This window comes from Podarcis erhardii (assembly GCF_964252035.2).
Source record: "Podarcis erhardii genome assembly, chromosome: 8".
In the NCBI taxonomy this organism is placed as follows: Eukaryota; Metazoa; Chordata; class Lepidosauria; order Squamata; family Lacertidae; genus Podarcis; species Podarcis erhardii.
The window spans coordinates 14,092,426-14,118,022 of record NC_138499.1 but is presented as its reverse complement, the minus strand read 5'-3'; the positions used below and the strand labels follow the sequence as shown (position 1 = coordinate 14,118,022).

At 46.4% G+C, this 25,597-nt stretch overlaps 1 protein-coding gene across 24 annotated transcripts in view; it reads right to left on the bottom strand.

Annotated features, from left to right (window-relative positions):
• MTSS1 (MTSS I-BAR domain containing 1) overlaps positions 1–25,597 on the bottom strand; it is a 152,149-nt gene that overhangs the window by 120,305 nt on the left and 6,247 nt on the right. For all 24 annotated transcript variants that reach the window (XM_081874193.1, XM_081874199.1, XM_081874177.1 and 21 more), the window contains exons 2-3: positions 10,858–10,919; positions 4,635–4,708 (exon numbers count right to left, since the gene is read on the bottom strand). In XM_081874193.1, the coding sequence (XP_081730319.1) occupies positions 4,635–4,708; positions 10,858–10,919 (136 nt within the window). The remainder of the gene's footprint in view (positions 1–4,634; positions 4,709–10,857; positions 10,920–25,597) is intronic.

The window sequence follows — 25,597 nt, the reverse complement described above, 5'->3', positions numbered from 1 at the left end:
TAGCATTGCCTCAAGGCAGGTGTACGTGCTGGGTAAATTGGGAGTCAGTTTGAAGTAAAAGCAGCATGTGGCTTATGTCCACTCAGGGCATCCTCATCACCTTGGCACTATTGCAACCTCATGCTAAGAACCGCTTCAGGGAAGCAATTTGCACCCAGCAAGACACCAATGTGCAGAGAATCACCGAGCCCAGCTACTTTAATGGGTATATTCCTAGAAGGTAGTTACTTCCGATAGCGACTCTCAGCATGTGCATGTGAAGCAATCCTTTCTGAGTGAGAGATTCACCAGAGACATTCCACAGACATGTGGAATCAGACACACACTAACAGCCGGAGCACAGAGCTATCGGGAGGCATTATTCAAAGTTAAGGTTCCACTGAGATGTGAAGTAGTTGAAAGTGTACACTCAATTCCCCCAGAGGCTTAGGTTTGGCCAAAATTGAGTTCACGCTTCCAGAATTAATGCTAAATACATTATTTTCACCATAGGCACTAGAGGGCCGTGGAAATTTGTGTCCCAGGCTTTACAGACGCATCTGCCTATGTCAGGCATCCCTCCAGATGTTTCGGGACTACAACTCCCATCATCCCTAGCTAACAGGACCAGTGGTCAGGGATGATGGGAATTGTAGTCCCAAAGCATCTGGGGGGCCGAGTTTGGGGGTGCCTGACCTATCTACTATCAACTTAAACCAAAGTAATTGGCAGATTTGGGTTTTTTTCCAGCTACTCCCCTATACACCAGGGTGCCTCTCCACAAATATCAACCAGCTTAGTACAAGGGAAACCAATATGGTACCCTGCAGATGTTGCAGGCTACAATTAGCATTGAACCCTTGGCCATGCTGGATGGGGCTCGTGAGATTTAAAGTTTGAAACATCTGGAAGGTGCTGTGTTGGCTGCCCTTGAGCTAGCATATTGGAGAGCAAGATTCTAAACTAGCTGCTGCTTCTCAGATGATCTACTCTTCCACCAGTAGAAAGTTATTTATTTTGTGTGTTGGAAAACATTCCAATATGGATTCCTTCACCTTCAGCACACACAAACGCGCACACACAAACCCCCATTCGCATCACACAATTCTGCTGCACGTGAACATTGGCTGTGCGATACTACATGCTTTTAAAATAGCAGTTCTCCTCATCAACGCTACAACCGAACAGCTGGCTCAACCATTAGAGCAGTATTAAATAACTCGGCTCTTAATTAATTGCTCTATTTTTACCCAGCGTTCGCTAGACTTTGAAAGCAAGTCGCAGCGCCAAATGGGGCCTTTTCAGATCACAAGAAGGGCGTATTTCACCCATTTTGTGCAGAGGCTAAATGAAGGCCTAATTCAAGGATTCTCGCCCCTCTTCCTCCCCCGCAGGTGTTAAGTTTATTCCGAGAAAAACACAACAGCAAAGGCTGCTTCTTAGAAACCAGTATTTTGAAGACAACAATAAACCAGAAGCTTTGCATTTTGAGGGTTTGCCCAGAATATGATGTTGCATTTTGTTTTAGGAGTGTGCCTGGACTCCCTTCCCCAGTCTGGTTTGTTTGGGGACAGCGTAGGGGGTGGAGGGAGAGGGAGAGATGCCTGCCAAATCTCTAAAGGGTACCTTTTGGCAAGAGGGCATCTTACAAGTTAAGGTGGGGAAACAGGTAATGTAGTAGGAAGTCTAAAGCAGGCACAGGCAAACTCGGCCCTCCAGATGTTTTGGGACTACAACTCCCATCATCCCTGACCACTGGCCCTGTTAGCTGGGGATGATGGGAGTTGTAGTCCCAAAACATCTGGAGGGCTGAGTATGCCTATGCCTGGTCTAAAGTCACCAGCTTTGGAGTACATGCACTAAATTTGTTGGGATTAAAAGGTAAAAGGTAAAGGTACCCCTGCCTGTACGGGCCAGTCGTGTCCGACTCTAAGGTTGTGCGCTCATCTCACTTAAGAGGCCGGGGGCCAGCGCTGTCCGAAGACATTTCCGGGTCACGTGGCCAGCGTGACGAAGCTGCTCTGGCGAGCCAGCACCAGTGCAGCACACGGAAACGCCGTTTACCTTCCCGCTATAAAGCGGTACCTATTTATCTACTTGCACTTAAGGATGCTTTCGAACTGCTAGGTGGGCAGAAGCTGGGACCGAAAGACGGGAGCTCACCCCGCCACGGGGATTCGAACCGCCGACCATGCGATCGGCAAGTCCTAGGCACTGAGGTTTTACCCACAGCGCCACCCGCGTCCCGGGTGGGATTACTCTGCAGCAAAGCACCAAAATACTGTCCAGCGGATACTGTTCCCAAAGGCAAGCAGAAAAGCACAGTGTCAGGCCACGACAGCGAACCTGAGGCATGATTTGGCAGGGGCTACTTTGCCCAGGGTACCCCAGGGGCCTTGCTAAACTTGACTGCTCAGGACACACCATGAGGTAGAAACATGTGCAAAAGAGCAAGCTGTGAGACCCGTCTACCTCTCTTCCACCTCCAGCCCCTTCTTCTGACGGCCCCACTAAAATGCGACATTAAGGCAGCACTGTCAACCACTGCTTTGACCACCAGGAAATGTCTTTGGACATCGCAACGTCCTTTTCCCATCTCTGGAGGAATGGCACTACAACACCACCCAGAGTGTGCAAAAGACCAGAGTGTGCAAAAGAAGGATCGAACCTTTTTTATGTATGCTACAGCAACAGCAAGGATACTCATCACTAAAAGCTGGAAAACCCAAGATCTACCCACATTGGAAGATTGGCAGATGCAACTGATGGACTATATGGAACTGGCAGAGATGACTGGCAGAATCCGGGACCTGGGAGAAGAATCGGTGGAGGAGGATTGGAAGAAATTTAAGGATTATTTACAAAAATACTGTAAATTGTATGAATGTTAAAAAAGATGTAAGATCTGCAATAAGAGGACCCCAACAAATTAGCAACAAAGAATATAAATTTAAATGTGATTGAAAGAAAAGACAAATTTTGGATGAATAATATGCTAGAATTAGACTTTTCTAACTTTAAGATTTTGAGAGTGACTTAAACTCTAAGATTTGAGATTTAATATTGGACAATTATATGATACAAACTGAATTAAGTGAATAATTTGCTAGGAAAATTTATGTGTTTAGAAAGCAGTAACAAGAGATGTGAGGAAGTCCAAAGATGAGAATGAAAAGTGGTTAATGAGAAAGATCATGTTGTTATGTATGTTGATGTGTGTTATATAAAATTAATAAATATTATTTAAAAAAAAAAAAATACAACACCACCCATAGCTCTAAGACAAGGGTTGCTAACCCACAGCGTTCCAGATGTTGTTGGATCGGTCCCAGCCAGAATGGGAAATGGTCAGGGATGATGGGAGTTGTAGTCCAATAACATCTGGAAGGGCCCTACTCCTTGAGGTATTGTGGTGGACGAAATAAATTTATTTTTTACACACTTTTGCAGCCACAGCCACACATGCCACTTAGTTAGGAATATTAGAATAGCAGAAAGTTGCGTTGCCAATAATTATGCATGGCTCACACATACATTTTTTTTAGACGTGTAACGCAGGGGATGCTGAATCTATAGTTTTCCCCTGAGGGGCCTTCTGTAACACTGCGCCAGGCACCCCAAATGGGGGATATTACCTACCCACTGAAAAGCAGGAAACAAGACACTGGCGTAATCAAATGATGATGAAAATCCACGCAGCACTGCAGGAGGTTGAACTAGGATATCTTTTGACCAGTGTGGCGCTCGAACCCATAACCTTGTGATTAAGAATCTCTTCCTCCACAGACTGGGCTATCAATTCCATGATTCTAACAGAGCCAAGATATAGTCCTCTGGAGCAAATTAAGAATACATACACAAGCAGAGGCCTCACAGTGTAAGTAAAGACTGTGAACTGGAAAGGAAAGGTCCCTGGAAGACTGTCACCTTTGCCAAACTATACAGAATTGGCTTCGGCTTCCAAGTGTGAGACTGCCAAAAACACCAGGCTTCTAAGCCGCTCCTCTATTGTGAGTAAGTAATTAGCTCTGGGCACAAAAGTCTTTGTAAACTGGAAACAGTATTTTACTCCTCCTTTCAGGTGGTCATGAGCAGCATAGCTGAGTAAAATGAACTGCAGACTTACCTCGCAAAGCTGCAAAACACATTTGCATTCTGCTCTCATAACACGCTCCAATGTATTTCAGTAAATCCACCTTTTTTAAAAAAAAAAACAACTAACCCACCCTTTTCATTTTGGACTGAGATACTGTTCAGATGGTGAAATACAGCAGCATGCCTGTTATTTACACCAGTCCAACTTCAATGACAGGTTTCTGGCTTTTCGGCTTTTTTCCAAGCCGTCTATTAATTTTATTTATTTATTATTTCTGCTCATGTAGTACATATTCACACTTTCGAGGGAACGGGGGACTATTTCACAGATGTCTAACAGATTTGGCTGTTGGCAGGGTTTCAGAGAGAGAGAGAGAGAGAGAGAGAGAGACAGGGAGAGCCTACTAATGTTAAAATCACATAATAATTTGCTCAACAGAATAAAACGCAACTCGGCCTTCGCCAAACTTCCTTTGCCAACCTGGTGCCCACCAGTCATAGCCGAAAACATTTGGAAGGCATCGGGTTAGCAAAGGCTGTTAAGAGAAACATCTGCTTACCACGGGTGTTGGTCGCCATGTCGGCCACTTTCTGAAAGGCATCTAAGAACGCCGCTGCTGCTACCACCGTTGTCCTAAAATACAAGGCAGATAATGTGACGTTAGAAACTGCGAGACACAGCTTACTTAGAACTCTGTGCACCGAGAAGGAAAATGCATTAGCATTGCAAACAGAAAATAAAAACAACAACAACCTCCTAATTTGAGCTCCTACAAAATACAAAAAGGACTCTCACAGCTTTATTTGTACCGTTCCGGAGGCCCGTTCACAACATGAAAAGCCTGCAACCTGAAGCGCCTTATCTGCGCAAGTGCGCTGCGTGATTTGGCGATTGTGCGCCTGCGCGAAGCACGATTTAGCAATACTGTGCATGCGTGAGCAGCAAAACCCGGAAGTAACCCTTTCCAGTACTTCCGGGTCACCACGGGACGCAACCTGAAAAAACGTAACAGGAGGTATGACTGTACCCTAAATCACTTTCTTGCTTTTGGATGGCACCACAGAAAACTTGCTTTTCTCCTACAGTATTTTCTTACAGAGTTTACTTGAACAACAACAACAAAAAGACAGGTGGTGCTTCTAAAGGAGAGAGGGAGGACCTCTAAACCTTCTAATCTGTTGCTGAACTACATCTCCTATTCATCCCAGCCAGCACAGCCAATGGGCAGGGATGATGGGATATGTAGTTCATCTGGAAAGCCAGCCTCCCATCATCCCTGAACACCGGCCATCTTGTCCAGGAGCTGGTGGAGAGTTTGGAGTCCAAGAAGAAATCTGGAGGGCTACAAGTTCAACGTTTCTGCTCTGAAGAATGAAGGAAGGTAAATAATTATTCCGATATGCAGTGAAGAACTATTATCAACAGCATCCTCCGCACACATTAGTTTTTGGGGGGTGTACATCTAAGAAGAGCAGCACCTAAAATTGTGGCATGAATGCAAGAATCATGTGAGTTTCGCAGCGACATCAGCCCAACTTCCAGCCAAGTCTACACTTGAATAAAAAAACTCATGTAGCGTATGAGGCAGTTGTTGGACAGAAGAGAGAAGGAAGAACACAGAATTACAAATCCAAGCAATTACTGGATTTGAGTGGCATGTTTGACAACTAAACCATATTTTATCATGTTTGAATGTGTGCTTTAATACACAGAGGGAGAGAAACAATTCTCAAGCTTTTAAACAGTGCAGGGAAGGGGTTACTGTAAACGATATTTGGAGCCGCAGATAGCCAACCTGTGCCCTCCAGATGTTGCGAGATTCCAACTCTCATCAGTCAGCATGGTGCTGGTGCTGGGAACTGTAGTTCAGCATTGTGCAGGAGGCACCGCAATGGCTAGGCACTGCTTTAAGCTGCACCCTGAAGACTCAACGCGATCCTCTCCCAATGCTGTTGGTTCGTAAATTCCTGACCTAAAGGTGAAATTACTGTACTATCTCCAGCACCTGCTTCTCGGCCAGCTATGGATGTTCCAGGCGCAAAGTTACGAAGCAAGTTTCTGTCTCTTAAAACAGAAAGGAAGGCTATCGACACTACTGCTACCAGAAATAAATGGTCAGTCTAGCAAAGCTGGGGAAAAACAGCCTTTGAGGATAAGGCTTAGACTCATAGATCTCTTCCGAGGATAAAGAGAACAAGCAAAAGTGCTGTACATTAAGCAATATAACAACAGGAAAGGGCAGCATTCTGACCAGACTCCTGCACAATGGGCCCAGTACTCGTTTCATCAATGCTGGCTTATCTCTCACACCGGAGGTGAAGCGGTATCTAGGAAAATGTACGCAAAAGCCCACTAGTCTCATGTCAGGCAAACCAGTGGCAAAGTGCTGCGTACAGACAGGGAGCAGACCAGCCCTTCAGGAGCCTATGAGCCTGACACAAATCCCTGGCAGGGACAGATCTGTTTGCTCACACTGCAGAGCAACTCCAGGTAAAGGTAAAGGGACCCCTGACCATTAGGTCCAGTTGTGACCGACTCTGCGGTTGCAGCGCTCATCTCGCTTTATTGGCCGAGGGAGCCAGCGTGCAGCTTCCGGGTCATGTGGCCAGCATGACTAAGCGGCTTCTGGCGAACCAGAGCAGCGCACGGAAATGCCGTTTATCTTCCCGCCGGAGCGGTACCTATTTATCTACTTGCACTTTGATGTGCTTTCGAACTGCTAGTTTGGCAGGAGCTGGGACCGAGCAACGGGAGCTCACCCCGTCGCTGGGATTTGAACCGCTGACCTTCTGATCGGCAAGTCCTAGGCTCTGTGGTTTAACCCACAGCGTCACCCGCGTCCCTATAGAGTGGCTTCAGGTATTCTAAAGCAAATAGGGCCTCCACTTTACATTCAGAGTACCCCAGGAGGTGGCCCTACCATGGGGCAAGGGGCAACAGCTGCTTCATGCAGGTGAATCTGGGCGCATCAAGATGGAAGGCCAAAGCATTCTAGCCCATGCAATGCCACCTGCCTGGTCATTCTCCAATGCAAGCCCTGTTGGAAGAACTGCACAAGACTTCAATGGTGCTTGTACTGGGAAACTTCCTGGTTTACTGCACTCATATTAATTTACAGGAGGAGGGGGAACTAGAGATGTGAAGGCCTGTGGGGAAAATATTTTGAGGGTCCTTTCCCCCCATTTTCTTTCTGTGGATTCCCCACCCCTCCACATCTCTAGAGGGGCACCATTTCGTATTTTGGGAGTAAGAGCACAAATATAGCTTGAGTCCACCCTAGATCACCTGACACTGGACGGCCTGCACAGTTTCTCCATTCCTGCATTGCAGGGGGTTGGACTAGATCAGCGTTTCCCAACCTTGGGTCTCCAGCTGCTTTTGGACTACAACTCCCATAATCCCTAGCTAGCAATACCAGTGGTCAGAGATGGTGGGGAATGTAGTCCGAAAACAGCTAAAGACCAAAGGTTGGGAAACACTGGACTAGATGACCCTGGGTGTCTCTTCCAACTCTACAATTCTAAAAAGCTGATGTGTGTGTGTTTGCATTCGGAGACCATGTGCATCCAAACAGGGAAAGTCATGCAGGCTTAGTTTTGAATGTTCCAACTCAAAAATGGAAGGGGGAACAGAGTTCAGCTGGACTTCCTCTCTTCCCTGCTTTTTTTAAAAAAAAACAGCAAGTGGTATCAGTGGTTCTTCTGACCAAAAAACACATGATCAACAGTATCACACAAGGATACATCTGTTGCTGGGCTGGACCACTTCAAAATTCAGGTACGATAACCCTCAAAAAATAGGCTTCCTCAACCTCAGCCCTCCAGATGTTTTGAGACTACAATTCCCATCATCCCTGACCACTGGTCCTGCTAGCTAGGGATCATGGGAGTTGTAGGCAAAGAAACATCCGGAGGGCCGAGGTTGAGGAAGCCTGCTCAAAAATATGACTCCCTCATTGATATATATTCATAACTAGCCTGGGGAGAATGTTCTAGCCTGACCTGATAGTTCAATGCACAGGGACAACAGCTGGAGGAGCATTCAAACAGTCACACACACACCCATCACTTTCAGTCTTAAGATGTACAGATTCATCACAGAAGTCAGGAGGAGGATGTAGCTTGGCCATGCATTCCTTCCACACAAAACTCCTAGGAAGCTGCCTTGGCTTGCAAACACAATGGCCTTTTTATTCCCTTTTCCAAGCATGCATCCAGTAGCAGCAGGTCCCCAGATTCTTACTCTCAGCAAGAAACAAAATGTAAATCCGAGCTTCCTAAATATAGCCGGCACTTCATGAATAAGTAGGTCTTAAGGACCCTGCTCACCTCAAAAACTTGTGCTGAAGTGCTTCCTTCTCTAAATTAATTGCATATTCAGATTTAAATTTTAAAAAGGAATCTGGGACATGACTTTGGGGAGAAACTAAAAACAAGGGCACAGCAGCAGGAGAGAAATGAACTAAACACAGGTTCAAAATGAAGAATTCTTCAAGATGGAACCTGTCTGTGGCGGGCAACCCCATGCTTGCCAACATCAGTTAATGGTGTAGAGGCCTTGACATTTGCAATGGAGAATCAACCTGCAGAAGGGAAGGTCTTTGCTATCCAGGAGTTTTCTGTTGCAATTTCTGCCCCTTCCACACACAATTTCCCCCCAGAGCTTGCAAACACATCCCAAAATCCCACCCTAAAGACAAAACGCAGCCAAGGAGAGGTGTTGCAAAAGGGAAAGCAGGAGGGGCGACGACCAGGGGTTAAGCGCCTCCTGCCCTGCCTGCTGTTTCTCCCCTGCAAAAACACCCCCTCCCTCCTTCCAAAATCACTTTGCGCAGCAGAGAATCGCAGGGATGAAAAACCTCTTATTTACTACTAAAAGCCAAGCTACAGCCTCAGACCACCAGCACTCCTGGGCACTAAACAGCCACATAGAAAGGTTAAGATGCACAGCGTTTCATAGGTCAGCTGAAGACTTTTAAGACGCACATAAAATCCCCCTCCGTTTACAGCCACTGGAGAATCAAGAAATCGTTAGCCAAGGCCTGCTGTATGGAAAATGGTTCACAGCAAGAGAGGACTCGGAATGCCAAGCAAGTTGCTCTCGTGGGGAAGGTTTCCATCCACTGTTCACGGCACACTGCCGAAGAAACAAGGGTATAAAAGGACAGAGTGCAGCTCATCTCCAAGGAAACTGCAGTCCCCTCCCCATCTTCTCCTCCAGCAGCTGATCAATAGTATAGGTATGAACCGTACAGAGCTGGGAGCCCTTAACAAAGGGAAAGAGAGAAGAATGAATGTCAACACTATCCTTCTGCTTCAAGAAAGGCTAAGTGAGATGTGTGGAATGGAGTCAGTTAACCAAACACCCTCTAGATTTAGCATGTTCATTTCTGGTTATTTAGGCATTATCAACAACCGCGAAGCAGAAAACAAGACAAACCAGATTGTTATTCACTTGTTAAACAGAATTCAGCCGAATCTTAGGCTAACCGCACTCCCAACTTTGCAGAGACACGGGCAAGTCGAAAGCCGATCTCCTGAGTAATTTTATTGTCAAAGATAAACTGCCCAATCTAAGCTTCCTGTATCAAACAAGAATAGAACAGAACAACTCTGTTTCTCCCTGTGGAAACTTCAACAAATTTGCATGTAAATAAGGACAGCTTTACTAAACCTGAACTGCTGCACCAACTTGCAAACAGAATGCGAGGACCATTTTGCGGGGTCTACCTGCACCTTCTCTGCAAAACGCTTTCAATTTCCTCTCTTCCAAGCAAGCTATGGAGAAAATGTCTAGATGAGGATTTGCCCCCCCCCAAAAAAAAATTTAAAAAAATCATATCCAGATCAAGAATGCAAAATCCAGATCCAGGGTAGGGCCTGAAGCAAAGCCACTTGAGGAAGGAAGTGCATCCTCAATGCAGAACCAGAGGAATATACTACTCACTTTTAGTACCTGCCAGTAAGTAGAGTTTGAAATGTCTGCTTGACATTTCCTCCAAATTATACTAACAGACAATGGGAGGACTGGGTTTCTGAAAAGACCACACCCAGATGACATCTGTATTTCGGAGAGCATTTGCTGTGGCAAAGGGAGGGCTATGCACAGTGACTCTAGAATATTGAAAAGAATCTAACAAGAGCTATGTGCACATTGCAGACTTCACACTGGTTCTCTGGACACAATAGTTTGCAAATCATAAAGCTAGCCATGGGAATGGATGTTACTTCCCCATTTATGATCTCCGGCAAATTCTTTCACTTTGCCTTTGCCCGTGGTTCAAAATTGTATATCAGGGCTGGGGAAGCCGTGGTCCTACAAATGTTGCTGGGACTCCAACTCCCATCTTCCCAGACCATTGGCCATGATGGTTGGGGCTGATGGGAGTTGGAGTCCAACACCCCCTGGAGAGTCACAGGTTCCTCGCTCTCTTGTGCACAGTATTTACCACGGTTAACACAAACTTCCTGAGTAACTATAGCTTCCTAGTTTACATCAAACCAAGGGTTCAAATTTTCATTCATGCGGGAGTCATGGTCCATGGCACTGAAGGTTTGATTCCAAACTATGGAACGAGACAAGGGGAATTTGCTCGGCAAATGGGGAGGAGAAAGGGGGAGAGGAGTGTGTGTTATGGGAACTGTCTCCAGATTTGCAAACCATCATTTGCAGAGAGCCAGCAAGCATCTGCACTCCAAGTCCAAGCTTATTTGAAGTGCAGACATTTTAGCAGATTAAAGGAGCAACTCTGACAGAAAGAGAGGAACAAGGGTTTAGCTTACCTAAGTTGAGACTGCAACTTCCCAGCTTTGTTTATGAAATCTTCCCAAACCGGATAGCTTCCCTGGAAGAGAGAAAACAAAAATGCAGAATGAAATACCTTCAATTTGATCGGATTTTTTTAAAAGCTTTGTAAAAAGCTAACTGGGTGTGGCAAAAGCTACAAGCTCAGCCACACTCTTAACCATGCATTTATTTAAAACATTTATACCCCGCTCCTCCCCGCAAAAACTCAATGCAGCTGTCAACAAGGGAAAGCACAGAGATGCAATGAAAACAAAGTGCCATTGCCCATTTGGCATCAGACAGGAACCCCAGCGAGGTCTTCAGAAGTTTTGCAATGTAAACTCTTCAGAGCCCTTGGGAATGGAAGGCAGGGGAGAGTAAACCAACAGCCCCATGCTGGTTCTGATTCAAACCTAGGGCTGGTTTGCGAGCTTAGCAATCCTTTAAAAAACACACCATTTCTCATAATGACGCAAGGTGCTTAGTGAAAACAAGCTCTGTGCTCACACAAAGACTGTAAGGTTGAACTATGGTGACGGCAGTATTCTCAATTCTCGAACCCTTATTGGCATATAGACACGATTCCAGTAAGGTTTGGTATAATAAAATCACTCAGCAAAATTAAGATAGCATTGTGTATTTTCTGCAATCTACCCTGTAGGACATTCAGTCTCGCTAGCATGTATAAGCTAGGTGCCAAGCAGCATCTTAAACCTAGGTTTACAGTTGCCACGACGGAATGTCTATTCGCCAGGGGGTTGGACTAAATCATCCTTGGGGTTCCCTTCCAACACTACAATTCCACAATTCTATGATCCCAACCACATTGCTCAACTGCCGCTTGCTCTGACAACAATTCACTGGTCCCAGTATGCAAGGAGGTGAAACACACACAGTGGAAATGGAAATGGTATTAACTACGGACCAAGGCAGAGGTTTTTAAACTGCGGTCGCCAACCCTGCACCCAGACATCTCCATGTAGCTGCAACTGCACCCACGCTAGTAGCAAAACGCGCCTGGCACCCAGCTAATTTCTAACACTGCGACCTGCATTGATTCAGGTTGGTCAAATGGGAGAAATAAGTCGCCACTGGCGGCCCATATCGCACCAGGTGATGGCAGGTTTTTTAAATAAAAACTTCCAAGCAGCATAAAAAACTCTTAACTGGCCGGAATGGAAAAGTAGGCGATTTCTCAACAACATAAGTAACAGTTACTGATTTACAGGAATCATTTCAGCCATGGAATTTTCCACAAGAGAGCTCAAATACATGCAAAGGGCAATACAGTGGTTTCAGTCCATTTGTATAGGCCAAGATTTTCATAACATTGGCTATATAGTTCAGGACAGGGGGGAGATTTTCGGTTGAGGGCCACCTTCCCTCGAGGGTAATTTGTTGAAGGCCGCAGCTATTTCGCTTTATTCATTTCCTTTCTTCCGTCATGAAACCCAAGGCGGCCTACATGAGGTGATTCCCCAGGCCCCCAAACCTATCCAGGCCTGCTCAGCCTCAGCTAACCACAGGCCAAGGTTGAAGCCAGTCGAGGGCAGGGCCAGGATCCAAAATTGGCGGGGCCAAAGAAGCCAAGGGCCGCGTAAACTTATGTAGAGGGCCGCACATTGCCCACCGCTGTGGCAGCATCATACACACAGATTAACCGCTCCCTGCTTAATGAGCAGAGGTATGAACCAGTCTTTGGCACCTTTACGCAAAGGGGCAAATCCACCAGGAAGTCTTCCGTAAACTTTGGACGAAATAGAACTGAACTGCAAAAATATATGATGAACGGCTTAGGAACACTACCCTGGCTTCTTGCAAAGCCTGCTAACCATAGCTTCCTGGTTTGGATGGAACAGGAACTAGAGTTACCTGAAGACTTCCTGGTTGGCTAGCTGACTCGCACAAAGGGAGCCGTGCGTGCACAGGCAAAAGACTCATTCAAATCCCAGCTTGTGAAGCAGAGATGTATCATCGTTCAAATGCTCTCATGCATGCGCTCAAATGCAGGGCTACTGCCGATGACGTGATCCATTTCGGCTGGGGGAAATCACACTGCCAAACGCAAGGCAAGGCAACCCAGACTGAGCATATCATGCAATAATTCTTGTTTTTTTAATCCCTTTTGCCATTGCTTAGAAAGGCAGAGTAAGAGGCAGGTAGGATTCTCTCTCAGCCTGCCCACCGCTGGGTGTGCAACACAGGCCTGGTACTTTTAAGCTGCTTCGGGAGCCAATATTTTGTAGGAAAGCGAAGTATTAGATACAGTGGACGTTCGAGTTGTGAACGTGCTCCGTGCGGGAGGCACACGTGTGGGTCGCGATCCGGCACTTCTGCGCATGAGCAAAGTGCAATTTGGTGCTTCTGTACATGTGCCGAAACCCAGTAGTAACCCGTTCCGGTACTTCCAGGTTCAGTGCGGTGCACAACCCGAAATCACGCAACCCGAAGCATGACTGTACTTTGAAATGTAAAAACAAAACCCGGCTGCTGCTCTGAAGATGCGTTACAGTGCAATCGTGTGCGCAGAAGCATGGAGTTGGAAGGGACCGCAAGAATCAACAAGCCCGACCCCATGCAATGCAGGAATCTCAACTAAAGCATCCCTGACAGGTGGCCATCCAACCTCTGCTTCAAAGCCCACCCCCCACCCCCTAGGAAGGAGAGCTGACCATCTCTCAAGGGAGTCCGTTCTACAGTTCGAAGAGCTCTCACCATCAGAAAGTGTCTACTCAGAAGCAACCCCCATTTCAGTTCAACAGGATTTGCTCCCAAGTAAAGAGTGTGTAGGCTAAAGCCTTAGTTCACCTGTCTGAGAAAGAGCATTTTAAGATGGGAGGCTGATACCATGGGTGGGTTTCAACGTAGCACCAAGTCTCTCATTGCATCGGCGCAAGTATTTCCCACTTATGCAATGGAACACTCTTCCCTTCTCCTCCCGCCATGCACCCCCCCTGTTTGTAGGGGTTCTCCCAACCCCCTGGAGCAGATTTGCAGAGAGCGTGGGATACACACAGGGTGGGGAAGGAAGAGAGGGGAAATTTGTACTGCGCAAGCCGAGATCTCTGCACTGATGGGGTGCAGCAGCTGAACACTACCCTGTACAGACATATCAATTTAAGTCGGAATTAAATGTGCTCATTTTGTCAAGAGCACCCAGACGCTGCTTTCTGGTACTCGCTGTGACTGCACAAACTGCACCAGCAGCAGAGTGTCCCAATATTTAATTTAATTTTGGCTAGCTGAAGCTGTGCTTTTGTCACCTTTGCACTAATGAAGTTCACAAACCATTAGTCTACTGGTGAGAATGTCAACTCCAAGTTTGAAAACCGTATGGAAAGGACCCTTAGTACAGTCTTTTATGTAAAGAAAGAGGCCTGTATGGGATTATCAACCAGTTAATTTGAAATATTGCCTTACCCAATACAATACAACTTTGGTATGTGGAACTGGCATGGTTTAACACTCATTCTGCACTTAAAAAAAAAAAATCTCTCTTTTAGTGTGACAGGCAGCACCCACAATTCAAAACTCCCTGCCACCATTATTATATTTTTATTATTACATTTACTTCGCATCTTTCCTCCAAGGAGTGCAAGGTGGAATGGACCCTTTACTACCTCCACGTTTTATCCTCACAAGAACCCTGTGAGGTAGGCTATAGGCCAAGCGATGGTGACTGACTCCAAGGTCACCCAATGAGCTTCATGACTGAGTGGGGATTTGAACCCTACTCTCCCAGGTCCTAGTCCGACACTCTAACCACTACACCACACTGCCTCACAGCCTACCGAAACACGCAGAATGCCGAATTGCATTTTTCATCTGGTTTTTTTTTTTTTTTTAGCCTATTTTAGCTTACCTTTTGCTGAATGTTTTTAACACTTGTTTTCCCCTGGGGTTTTTTTAGACTAATAATTTTATTGTTTCTTTCTTTTTGTAAACCACTTATAGAGTGCTCTGGGGCAATTTGCAAATTTGCATCACTCCACACTTCCCAAGAGACGCCAGCCCGGGGACCTATTAAAACAGACACCATTTTGTCAAAGACCAATCACATTTAGGTGATCGTGAAACTGGTCCAAGAAAGCTCCAGGCTCAGCAAGAGATCTGTCAACTCTTAATGATTTTGCAATGCCAATGAAGTATGCAAGTCGCAAGAGACTTCCCTCCCAGCCTCTACCCCACCTCTTATAACATAGCATCCAAACAAAACAGCAATTCATTCAGTCATCCTCAGATTTCCTGTCTATCTGGTTACCTTCATTGAACAAAGTTTTTTATGTGCCTCCCTTACAGATACATATATACACACACAGGGCCCATGCAGAGTTCATAGAATCTAAGCTGGAAGGGACCCCAAGTGTCTTTCACCCCAACCCCCAGCAATGCTGTCATCTCAGCTAAAGCATCCATGACAGATGGCCACCCCACCTCTGCTTAAAAACCTCCAGAGAAGGAGAGTCTACAACCTCCTAAGTGAGACCATTCCACTGTCGAACAGCTCTTACTATCCATAAGTTCTTCCTGATATTCAGTCGGAATCTCCTTACTTAGAACTTGGAGCCATTGGTTCGGGGCCCTAGCCTCTGGAGCAGGAGAAAACAAGCTTGCTCCATCTTCCAAGCAATATTTGAAGATGGCTATCATAAACTCCTCTTCTCCAGGTTAAACATATCCAGTACCCAACCTAAATAAGACTTGGTTTCCAACCCTTTGGTCTCCTTATCTTGGTTGCCTTCCTCTGCACAGGTTCAAGCTTTTTAATATCCTTCTTAAATTGCCGGGCCCAAAACTGGACACAGTATTCCAGGTGTGGTTTGACCAAGGCAGAACACAGTGGGACTATTACTCGGGACACTATACTTCTGTTGATGCAGCCTAGAATAAGATTAGCTTTTATTAGCTGCTGTTATCGCACTGTGGACTTGTGTTAAGCCTGTGGTCTACTAAGACTCCTCTGTCCCATTGGGCTGTCAACAGAGCACCACACCCTCGCAGCAAAGCCAGCAGGTGGTACACAACTGAAGGAGGAAAGAGACTGAGACTCCACCCTCAGCTGGCTAACTCTCTGCAGCAGCTGCAATATCAACATATTTATATCATCTCAATGAATGTGCATCCTGCAAAACATCACCATTTATGGCCATGAACCCCCTTTTAAAAAGCGCATGTGGTTCCATTCACACCCATATACACTACAGCATACAAGGTCTTCACTGGCATGCATGTGATCAAATCCAGTGAGTTTATTTATTTTTTGACTTTGCATCCTCCAAGTTCAGCAAGTAACCAAAGGGTACAAGCCTAGATCGTTAAGATCTGGCTGATCAGCAATGCTGCTCTCTGTACCATCCTCACTCTTCACAAATGCCCTTTCATTTGTTATTTGCAGCCAAACTTCCAGGATTCAGTTTCCAGTTGTAATGCCCAAGCGCACTGATCAGATTCGAAATTCTGCTGCACAAAACTGAAACTCATGGGCCCATCGGCAGCATAACCTGAATGATGTGCTAAGAAGGAACCTTGACCACAGTGACATGTCAGAGGATGCTCTGCTCCAGTGGCCAAGAGGATGGTTCACTGAACCAGAGTGACATCTGTTGCACAAACATTTCAGTCGATAAGGGGAAAGGCCAGTTGGCAAGTCAGAGGTCCACAGCTACAAAGGGCAAATGCCACAGCGTTCCCCTGCCCAATCTGTAGAAAGATCTGCAGCTCTGAGCACACAACCCACAACCCTTGCAAAACACTATGTTCCTTTCTCTTGGATGAGCAGTTCAGTGCGAAAATCGCATCTGCCTTTTCCAGGGAGATAACCAGAGCTGAAAACACACAGAGAGCAATTTGAGAAAGATTCATATCCAAAATTTAAGCTGTATCCTTAATGTTCAGAATAAGCCCCACTGAGCACAGTTGCTTCTGAGTAAACATGCACAGGGTTGCATGCCTGAAATAAATTTGAATTTCAGCTCAAGTACAGTAGTACCTTGGGTTACATACACTTCAGGTTACATACACTTCAGGTTACAGACTCCGCTAACCCAGAAATAGTACCTCGGGTTAAGAACTTTTCTTCAGGATGAGAACAGAAATCTTGCTCCAGCGGCACGGCGGCAGCAGGAGGCCCCATTAGCTAAAGTGGCGCTTCGGGTTAAGAACAGTTTCAGGTTAAGAATGGACCTCCGGAATGAATTAAGTACGTAACCTGAGGTACCACTGTACCTAGGTTCTGCTGGATGCAAGAGCTAAGAGAAAGTCATTTCTGATGCCCCAACCCCAACTATACTCATCAAACACCTGTTTTCAGAAAACCCAAGATGCACCCTTTCCATGTAACCTTGCCAACGGACGGCATAAGCCATGGTCTGAGGGATATACAATGCAGCTACCTTGCTAAGCAAGTGTGAGTTTAGTCAGTGCCTGGGTAAGAAATTGCCTGGTGTATACCACCATGAGTTCCATGCTGGAAGAAAGGTTGGGTGTAAATAAAGATACCACAGCCAACTGGGACAATCTCAGGGAAGAGTACATCACCTAAAAATTACCCCCCCCCCAAAAAAAAAGAACACAAGGAACTGCATAAAACTGAGTCAGACCAATGATCCACCTAGCTCAGAAATGACTACTCTAGCAGGGAGAAGCTCTCCAAGGTGTCAGGCAGAGACCCAGCCCAACCTGGAGACACCAGCAATTGAACTTAGGACCTTCTGCATACTAAGTGGGTTGTACACTGGGCTGTAAGGGACGCGGGTGGCGCTGTGGGTTAAACCACAGAGCCTAGGCCTTGCCGATCAGAAGGTCGGCGGTTCGAATCCCCGCGATGGGGTGAGCTCCCGTTGCTCGGTCCCTGCTCCTGCCAACCTAGCAGTTTGAAAGCACGTCAAAGTGCAAGGAGATAAATAGGTACTGCTCTGGTGGGAAGGTAAACAGCGTTTCTGTGTGCTGCTCTGGTTCGCCAAAAGCGGCTTAGTCATGCTGGCCACATGACCCAGAAGCTGTACACCAGCTCCCTCGGCCGATAAATGAGATGAGTGCCGCAACCCCAGAGTTGGCCACGACTGGACCTAATGGTCAGGGGTTCCTTTACGTTTTACACTGGGCTGTGGCTCTGGAGGAACTGCTTGTGACCTTCTTTAAGAATCAAGTCTCACATGGAACCCTCATATGTCCAAGAGAAGACTCTTCAAGTGCAGCAGTCGTGGGGACAACCACTCAAGTGACCCAAAGTACAGGTTCCAAGTGGCAAGTTGAAGGCAAGTTTACGTGGACCAAAAGATAGTTGCATTCCCTGTTTTGGTTAACTGACCATGAGTGAATCGCCAGATGTTCCACTGCAGCCAAGAAAGTCACTAGGCAGGTGTTAATTCATGGTGGTGTCGTTTGCTAGCAAGGAGTTTGGAGCACAGCAAAGCTCTCCTGTCCCACCAGACACCTGCTCTAATGGAAGGCAACCATAGAACATGAACACAAAGCTGACATCAGCTGTGATAGCCATGTCCTAGGAGTGCCCACGAAGATTCCTTGTTGGCGGCAGGAACCAGGAAGTTCTCTGCCGTGTAATCTGGTTGTCTGTTCTATGAAGCTCCTGTTGGGATTAGACGGGTCTAGAAAAGGAATGGCTGTGGAAATAACATAAAGAAACAGTCGGAGGTATTTTAAAAACCTGAATACTGCTGTGAGCAAGACACTAATGGTGCAATTCTATACATAATTAACTCAGAAGTAAACCTTGCTGTGTTCAATGCAACTTACACCCCCGGCATGTGTGCACAGGACTGCAGCCTAAATAACGAAAAGTCAAGGAAAGCCAATATCCTGGGTGGTTCTAGCAATAAAGTGAATACTTTAAAATGGCTAGACCATTATTTCATTAATATCTGAACACTCGGTTCACTTTTCCAACTGGTCAAATGCCCAAAATGTTTCTATCGTTTTGCAACAGCCAACTTGCAATTAACAGATAGGATTTTTTTTATATACACATGCCTATTTTGCACTGTTGGTTTTATTACTCCAAAGCACCACGTCCCAAGAAATGAGTTGAAGAATGACTGAACTGAAGAACGCATGTTCTGTATTAAATGGTATTCAGTGCACAATTATACACACATTTCGTCCTTAAACATTGACTCAGCTGGTAATGTTGTTCCGCGGCAAAGCACAAATTTCCTGCTGAGCTACGACGACGCAAAACCTTTCTGCGATACCTGTGGCGTCACGCCTGACTGGAAAGAGGGGAAAGCTTTTAAAACAGCACTGCCTAAACAGGCTCCCGAACGACAATGTGACTTTCCAAGGCTGTGTCATGCATGCTCTGGGTTCTCAGTGTTGGGCGTGCCAGACCACCCCTTGATCTGCCACCTGTGCTGCACACCTGCCACTCACCACGGCTCCTAAGTTCTGATGCCAGGTGCTCTCACGACACTGAGTGTAAGCATGTGGCAAATGCAAGGGCCCATAGCACATGCGCCACCTAAGGAAAGTTGCAGGCAATCCCCAAAATCTCCAGTTAAAAGGATTTCAGGGCCAAGAAAGACCACTGCATGAGACCAGGGTCTGCTCCTGCAAGTCTACAGTAGGGAGGTCCTATACTGATGATGTCTAATGGTCTAAGGCAGCTTCATAGGTCTGTTGTCAGACTCTTGCACACAGCTACTAAGCAACGGGTAAACTGCTCATTTGCCCCTCCTTTTACACCATCTCCCAAAGTGTTGCCCTGGGTGACCCTTGCAATGAAGCTATCTTGAGGGCTTCACCGGTTCTAGGAGCAGAGCCAGATTGCGCAAACTCAACAGCTCAGCTCCAGGGATGCAGAAGGCCTCCACCCTAATTTCACAGCAGTTTTCGCCCAGCCGGGGTCCAATCTGCACCGTACAGTTAAAGCATGCTCATGCCAGTCTCCTGCAAAGAATCCTGGGAACTGTGGTTTGCTAAGGGTGCTGAAAATTGTTAGGAGGCCCCGATTCCCCTCACAGAGCTAGAATTCCCGTAATTCCTTGGGAAGAGAGACCGACTGTTAATCCAACTCTGGAAGTGTGGTTCTTTGAGAGAAATACAGTGGTACCTCGGGATGCGAACGGGATCTGTTCCGGAGCCCTATTCGCATCCCGAACAGAACGCAAGATGCACCGTCGTGCCTGCACGGGTCACCGCTTCCGTGCATGCGCGTGATGTCTTTTTGAGTGTCTGCGCATGCATGAGCGGCAAAACCCGGAAGTAACACGCTCCACTACTTCTGGGTTGCTGCGGAGCGCAACTCAAACACGCTCAACCCAAAGCACATTCAATTTGAGGTATGACTGTACTGGTCTCCCAACAACCCTCAGTGCTGTTAGCGAACTATAATTCCCAGCATTCTTTGGGAGAAACCATAGATGTTTAGAGCAGTATATGCTGCCAGGTGCCGTAAGAAAGTGGCAGAGGTAGCGCAGGATAGCATGCACCCCGGAAATGATCTCTTTCAGCGTCTGCCTTCTGGAAGATGGTATAGGGTTATAAAGGCCGCCTGAGAAACAGTTTCTACGCCAATGCAATTCTGGTTCTAAACTCAGCATAAGGGGTCTCTATAGTATAGTGTGTTTTAAAATGGGGTTTCAGAGTTTTTAGGGGTTTTTGAATTTTTATGTAGTGTTTCAATTTCATTGTTCTGCATGGGACAATGACAATAAAGATATCGTAAACATATAGTGCAGATGGGACCCTGGCAGCCTCAAACTGTTTTGGATGACAAGTCCCATCAAAAAGCAGCACTCGGGCGGCTGGGCACATGTAAGCTCAGTTGGGGACACACCTGGTTACCTGGAGGAGAGTCACAGAGCTGCTGCATTCTAAGAAAACAGGGTGGTTGGAAACAGGGCAGTAGCAGACATGGTCAGGTAAAGGGAAAACTGCAGGAACTACAACAGCAGCAGATAGGAGAGACACCAGGAAGAGAGAGAGATTCAATGGGAGACTCAGCAAGCCATTGGTTGAGAAAAATAAAACAAAAATGGCTTGCAGTTAACCACTTTCCTTGCAGTCAAGGTGACCGCCAGGTAACCAGCAGGGAAAACTTACGGATTATTGTGTTCTCTGCCTTTCCTGTTCCCTCTGTCCCTTTTGCAGATCATCAGCATCTCACAGCTCAATTCATGTGCCAGGTAGCAAAAGGATTTTGTGAACTTGTCTCCGAGACTGGAGCATGGTGACATATTCTTTTAAGCATTACCTTCAAAAGGTATCAGAGCAAAAACTTTAAGGAGGGGTAAAAAGTTCCCCAACAGCTGTCTCGTTGGTCCATACCTCTAAGGATGAACACAAGGCAACACTCCTGGATCAAGCAAATGGCCAATAAGAGTGTGTGAAGGGGTGGGGGGTGGGGGGTGGAGATCAGCCCCTGGAAGCTGTCTCCCCCTCCTTAGGGAGCCTGCCTCCCACTTTCAGAGCAATTGCTTTAAAATCTAAAAATAGCTACCCATTTACACAGTCCTGCCATAGGTTTAAAGAAACCCCAATGTGCTGACAGCTGCTGGGTTGATTGTTTCCAAGATCAACACTCAAGATCAGAGGATAAAAATCAGGAGGGGTTTTTCTTTCTTTCTTTCTTTCCCCACCTCCCCTCTTTGCAAGTCCGAGAAGGAACACAGTGCAGCTGTTTGTAATGGCAAAGAACAGCAGAGCAAAGAAGACCAGTTGGTCTTCAAACAAGTGAACAATCAGCTGTATTTTGGCTCAACACAATGCGCTGGCAAAAATATCTTCTACTTAAAAAGCATGTGGAAGGGAGGGAGAGAAAGAGGAGGGGGGAAAGGAAGGAACTGCAGAGTGGATAAATACACATGCAGAATACTTGCTCTAGTTACACTTAGTATTTGTGAAAACTTTCAATGATCAGAGACAACCTAAGCACAAGATTCACATTCCACTGGACACTGGCAATAGAGAGAGGCTCCATACCATTGCAACCAGCATGGGCAAAGGCCGGTTAGCAGGAAAGTACAAGGAAAACAAAAACCCACTCATCAAGGTTGAAAGGTTCCAATTCTGGCACAAGATTCACCTGTGGCCAACTCCGGATGCCTTCATCGGCCCCACCTGCAACAAAACATGTCTCTCTCCCACATTGGTCTCAACAGCCACAGCAGGTGCTGTAACTCTCCAACCCTGGGAGGAACACACTTCCATTGTTACTGGCCCACTCCCCTCTCAATAGCCATATGGTCTAGCTACATGCACCAGAACTGCAAGCATCTCTAGATAGGAACACAATACAGTCGTACCCTGGATACTGAACACCTTTGCAAGTCAAACATTTTGGCTCCTGAACGCCGCAAACCCAGTTTGCAAATGTTTTTTGGAACCCAAACGTCTGACGCAGCTTCGGGTTGGCTGCAGGAGCTTCCTGCAGCCAATCAGAAGCCACGCCTTGGTTTCCGAACTTTTAGAAGTCGAACAGAGTTCCAGAACGGATTCCGTTCGACTTCCGAGGTACCACAGTATTTAAGAGCGAGTATGAAGCCACAAACACTCAGGATAGAGTCAGCACTACTACAATTCTGGGGTCCTCCCCCAAAATCGGTTTAAGCAAATGACTTGTTGCCAACACACTTTTTAACTGCTCTTTTGCCCACACGCAATTAAGCGGCGTGTGGGTTTCTCTGCCTTGCTCATTCATCCTTACAAAATACGCTCGCAAACCTATGCTTATCAGAGCCTTATCCTGGATTAGCAGCCACACCATCTTAAAATCATCTCTCCGCCCTTTAAACATCCTTTGGGAGAAAGGAAAACGCCTACTAAACAAAAGGATTGTTACAGCACATCAAGCAGCTAACTTCCCCTGTTTAGTGATTTTTGCAAATGACGGGCTTTCCTTACTCGGAGCCAATGTCAACTTTGCAAAAAGAAAAAAGGAGCTGTTCTTTGCTCCAATTCACAAATAAGCGCACACACACACACACACACACACACACACACACACAACTCCCTGTGCATGGACCCACCAGGGAGCCTGACGGACATCCGTCCGTCATGCGCCACCCTTGACGCAATCTACCGAAACTTCGCTTCCTGTGGGCTGGGAATCTCCAGGAACTTCTACCATTTCTGTTGTTGTTGTTGTTGTTAATGGGCAGAAGAACATGAAGAAGAGCCCTGCTGGATCAGAAGAAAGGTCTTATCTACTCCAGTATCCCGATTCCACAACAAAATTCCTCTGGGAAAGGAATTTTGGCATGAGGACAATAGCCCCTCTCCTGCTCTTGTTCCCCCAAAACTGGTATCCAATGGTGCATTTTGAGGTGTTTTTGTTTTTTAAAACAATCAAGCAGTATAGAAATGTTTATGAAATAAATGAAGTAAAAAAAAGCTGCCCCAGAGCCTAGGAGAACGCGCAGCCATCACGACTCCCCAGGAAAAAACAGCTAACCTCTACGATCATACCTTGAGTTGAATATGCTTCATGTTGAGCGCATTCAAGTTGCGTTCCGCGGCAACCCAGAAGTAACGGAGCGGGTTACTTCCGGGTTTCGCCACTCATGCATGCGCAGATGCTCAAAATGATGTCACGCGCATGCGCAGAAGCAGCGAAAAGCGATGCGTGCGTGCGCAGACATGCCGTCTCTAGTTACTTTTGCTTCTGGATGCGAACGGGGCTCCGGAACGGATCCCGTTTGTATCCAGAGGTACCACAGTGGTACCTTGGGTTAAGTACTTAATTTGTTGCGGAGGTCCATTCTTAACCTGAAACTGTTTTTAACTTGAAGTACCACTTTAGCTAATGGGGCCTCCCGCTGCTGCCTCGCCACCGGAGCACGATTTCTGTTCTCATCCTGAAGCAAAGTTCTTAACCCGAGGTACTATTTCTGGGTTAGCGGAGTCTGTAACCTGAAGCGTCTGTAACCCGAGATACCACTGTAATACCAAGCCCATTAAAAGGACAACTACGGCTACCGGACTTTGTTTCAAGGCGGGCTGGTTTCCTTCTGCCGTTCTGGACTACAACTCCCATCAGCCCCAGCTAACACTGACAGGGGTTGATGGGAATTGTAGTCCAAAACAGCAGAAGGGAACCAGACCGGGAAAGGCTTTGGGGGGGGCGCCTTGGTTTTGTCTCCTCCCCCCTTTTAATATCACACCTGCATACAGAACAACAGATGTCACTATTTCAGGGGAGGAGGGAATTAAGGTGCAGAACGCAGACCCACCACCACCCTAGCTTATGTCTGAAATTGCAATTTGGTGACGTTTAAGATTTAGCGTCAAAAGCAGCCGCAGAAGGCCAATGCTTTGGACAGCTGGTGGGCAGTGGCATCTGGGAAAACACAAGGGGTTTTCTGAGATTAGCAAATCAATGTTCCGACTTGGGAGTGACAGGTTAACAACGTCAAGCCCCCCCCCTTTTTTTTTTTTTAGGATCTTGAGATCCTTAATGTCCCGGACTTAACATGCCATTGCAACAAATGGGCATTTCAAGCTGTTCGGGACTCTCTTGACACATGGGTTGCCCAAAGCCCTGGAAACGTCGATTGCACAAAAGCAAAGTTGCCCATTATTTCCCAAGAAGCAAACAGGTGGCGGATAAACTGGAGCAATTTGAAAACCGTGTCCAAGAACCGTGGAAAAAAGGGACGAGCCGTTCAATAGGATTTGCCCTTGCTTCAAAGCCTGCAGCTGAACCAGAAGTCAGAGATACACCCACGGCCAACACCCCAGGCGTGTAATCCTGTAACTTATTTGGAGGTTTCTAAATTCGTCATCCAGAACTTCGTTCATCCCCACAAAACCAAAACTCTCTTAACAGGTTTAGAACTACGCCCCGTATGTCTCTACAGCTCCCCCACTGCAGGAACACAACAAGAATCTGCCAAGTAGATGTGCTTTGGGGGAAGGAAAACCTCTTTGCTGTGGCTTTGGATGGGGGCCCACAATCCCGATAATCAAAAGGAAAAAGGAGAACACACAGTCCAAGGGTGTAGAAAACCAATTAAGCTTCCTTTGAAAGCCAGCAAATAAAAACGGGAGCATGTGATCTCCAGGACATCTGCTAAACACGGAAATATTTATATGGGTGCTAGCAATAGCAATGATTTTAAAACCTTCCCTTAAGTTGAATTTGCAAGAGCAATTTCAAGCATATTTCCCAGGTGTGTTGTGTTTGTTTTTTTTAACAAGTTAAAACTCCACTCCTCCAGTTATCTACTGATAAGACAAAATGTTTATACGCTGGATTTTTAAGAAAACTTTTTTTAAAGTCTGCATCTTTAGATTATGTTGCCTTCCTTCAACCCTTACAGTAAGATGCATTTTTGCTTCTTTCATTCCACAACGAAAGTTTCCACGTGTTTTAAGTCCACTATTTTTGAGGATATTTTTGAGAATTGATGCTTTTGAACTATGGTGCTGGAGGAGACTCTGGAGAGTCCCATGGACTGCAAGAAGATCAAACCTATCCATTCTGAAGGAAATCAGCCCTGAGTGCTCACTGGAAGGACAGATCCTGAAGCTGAGGCTCCAATACTTTGGCCACCTCATGAGAAGAGAAGACTCCCTGGAAAAGACCCTGATGTTGGGAAAGATGGAGGGCGCAAGGAGAAGGGGACGACAGAGGATGACGAGATGGTTGGACAGTGTTCTCGAAGCTACCAGCATGAGTTTGACCAAACTGCGGGAAGCAGTGGAAGACAGGAACGCCTGGCGTGCTCTGGTCCATGGGGTCACGAAAAGTCAGACACGACTAAACAACAACAACATTTT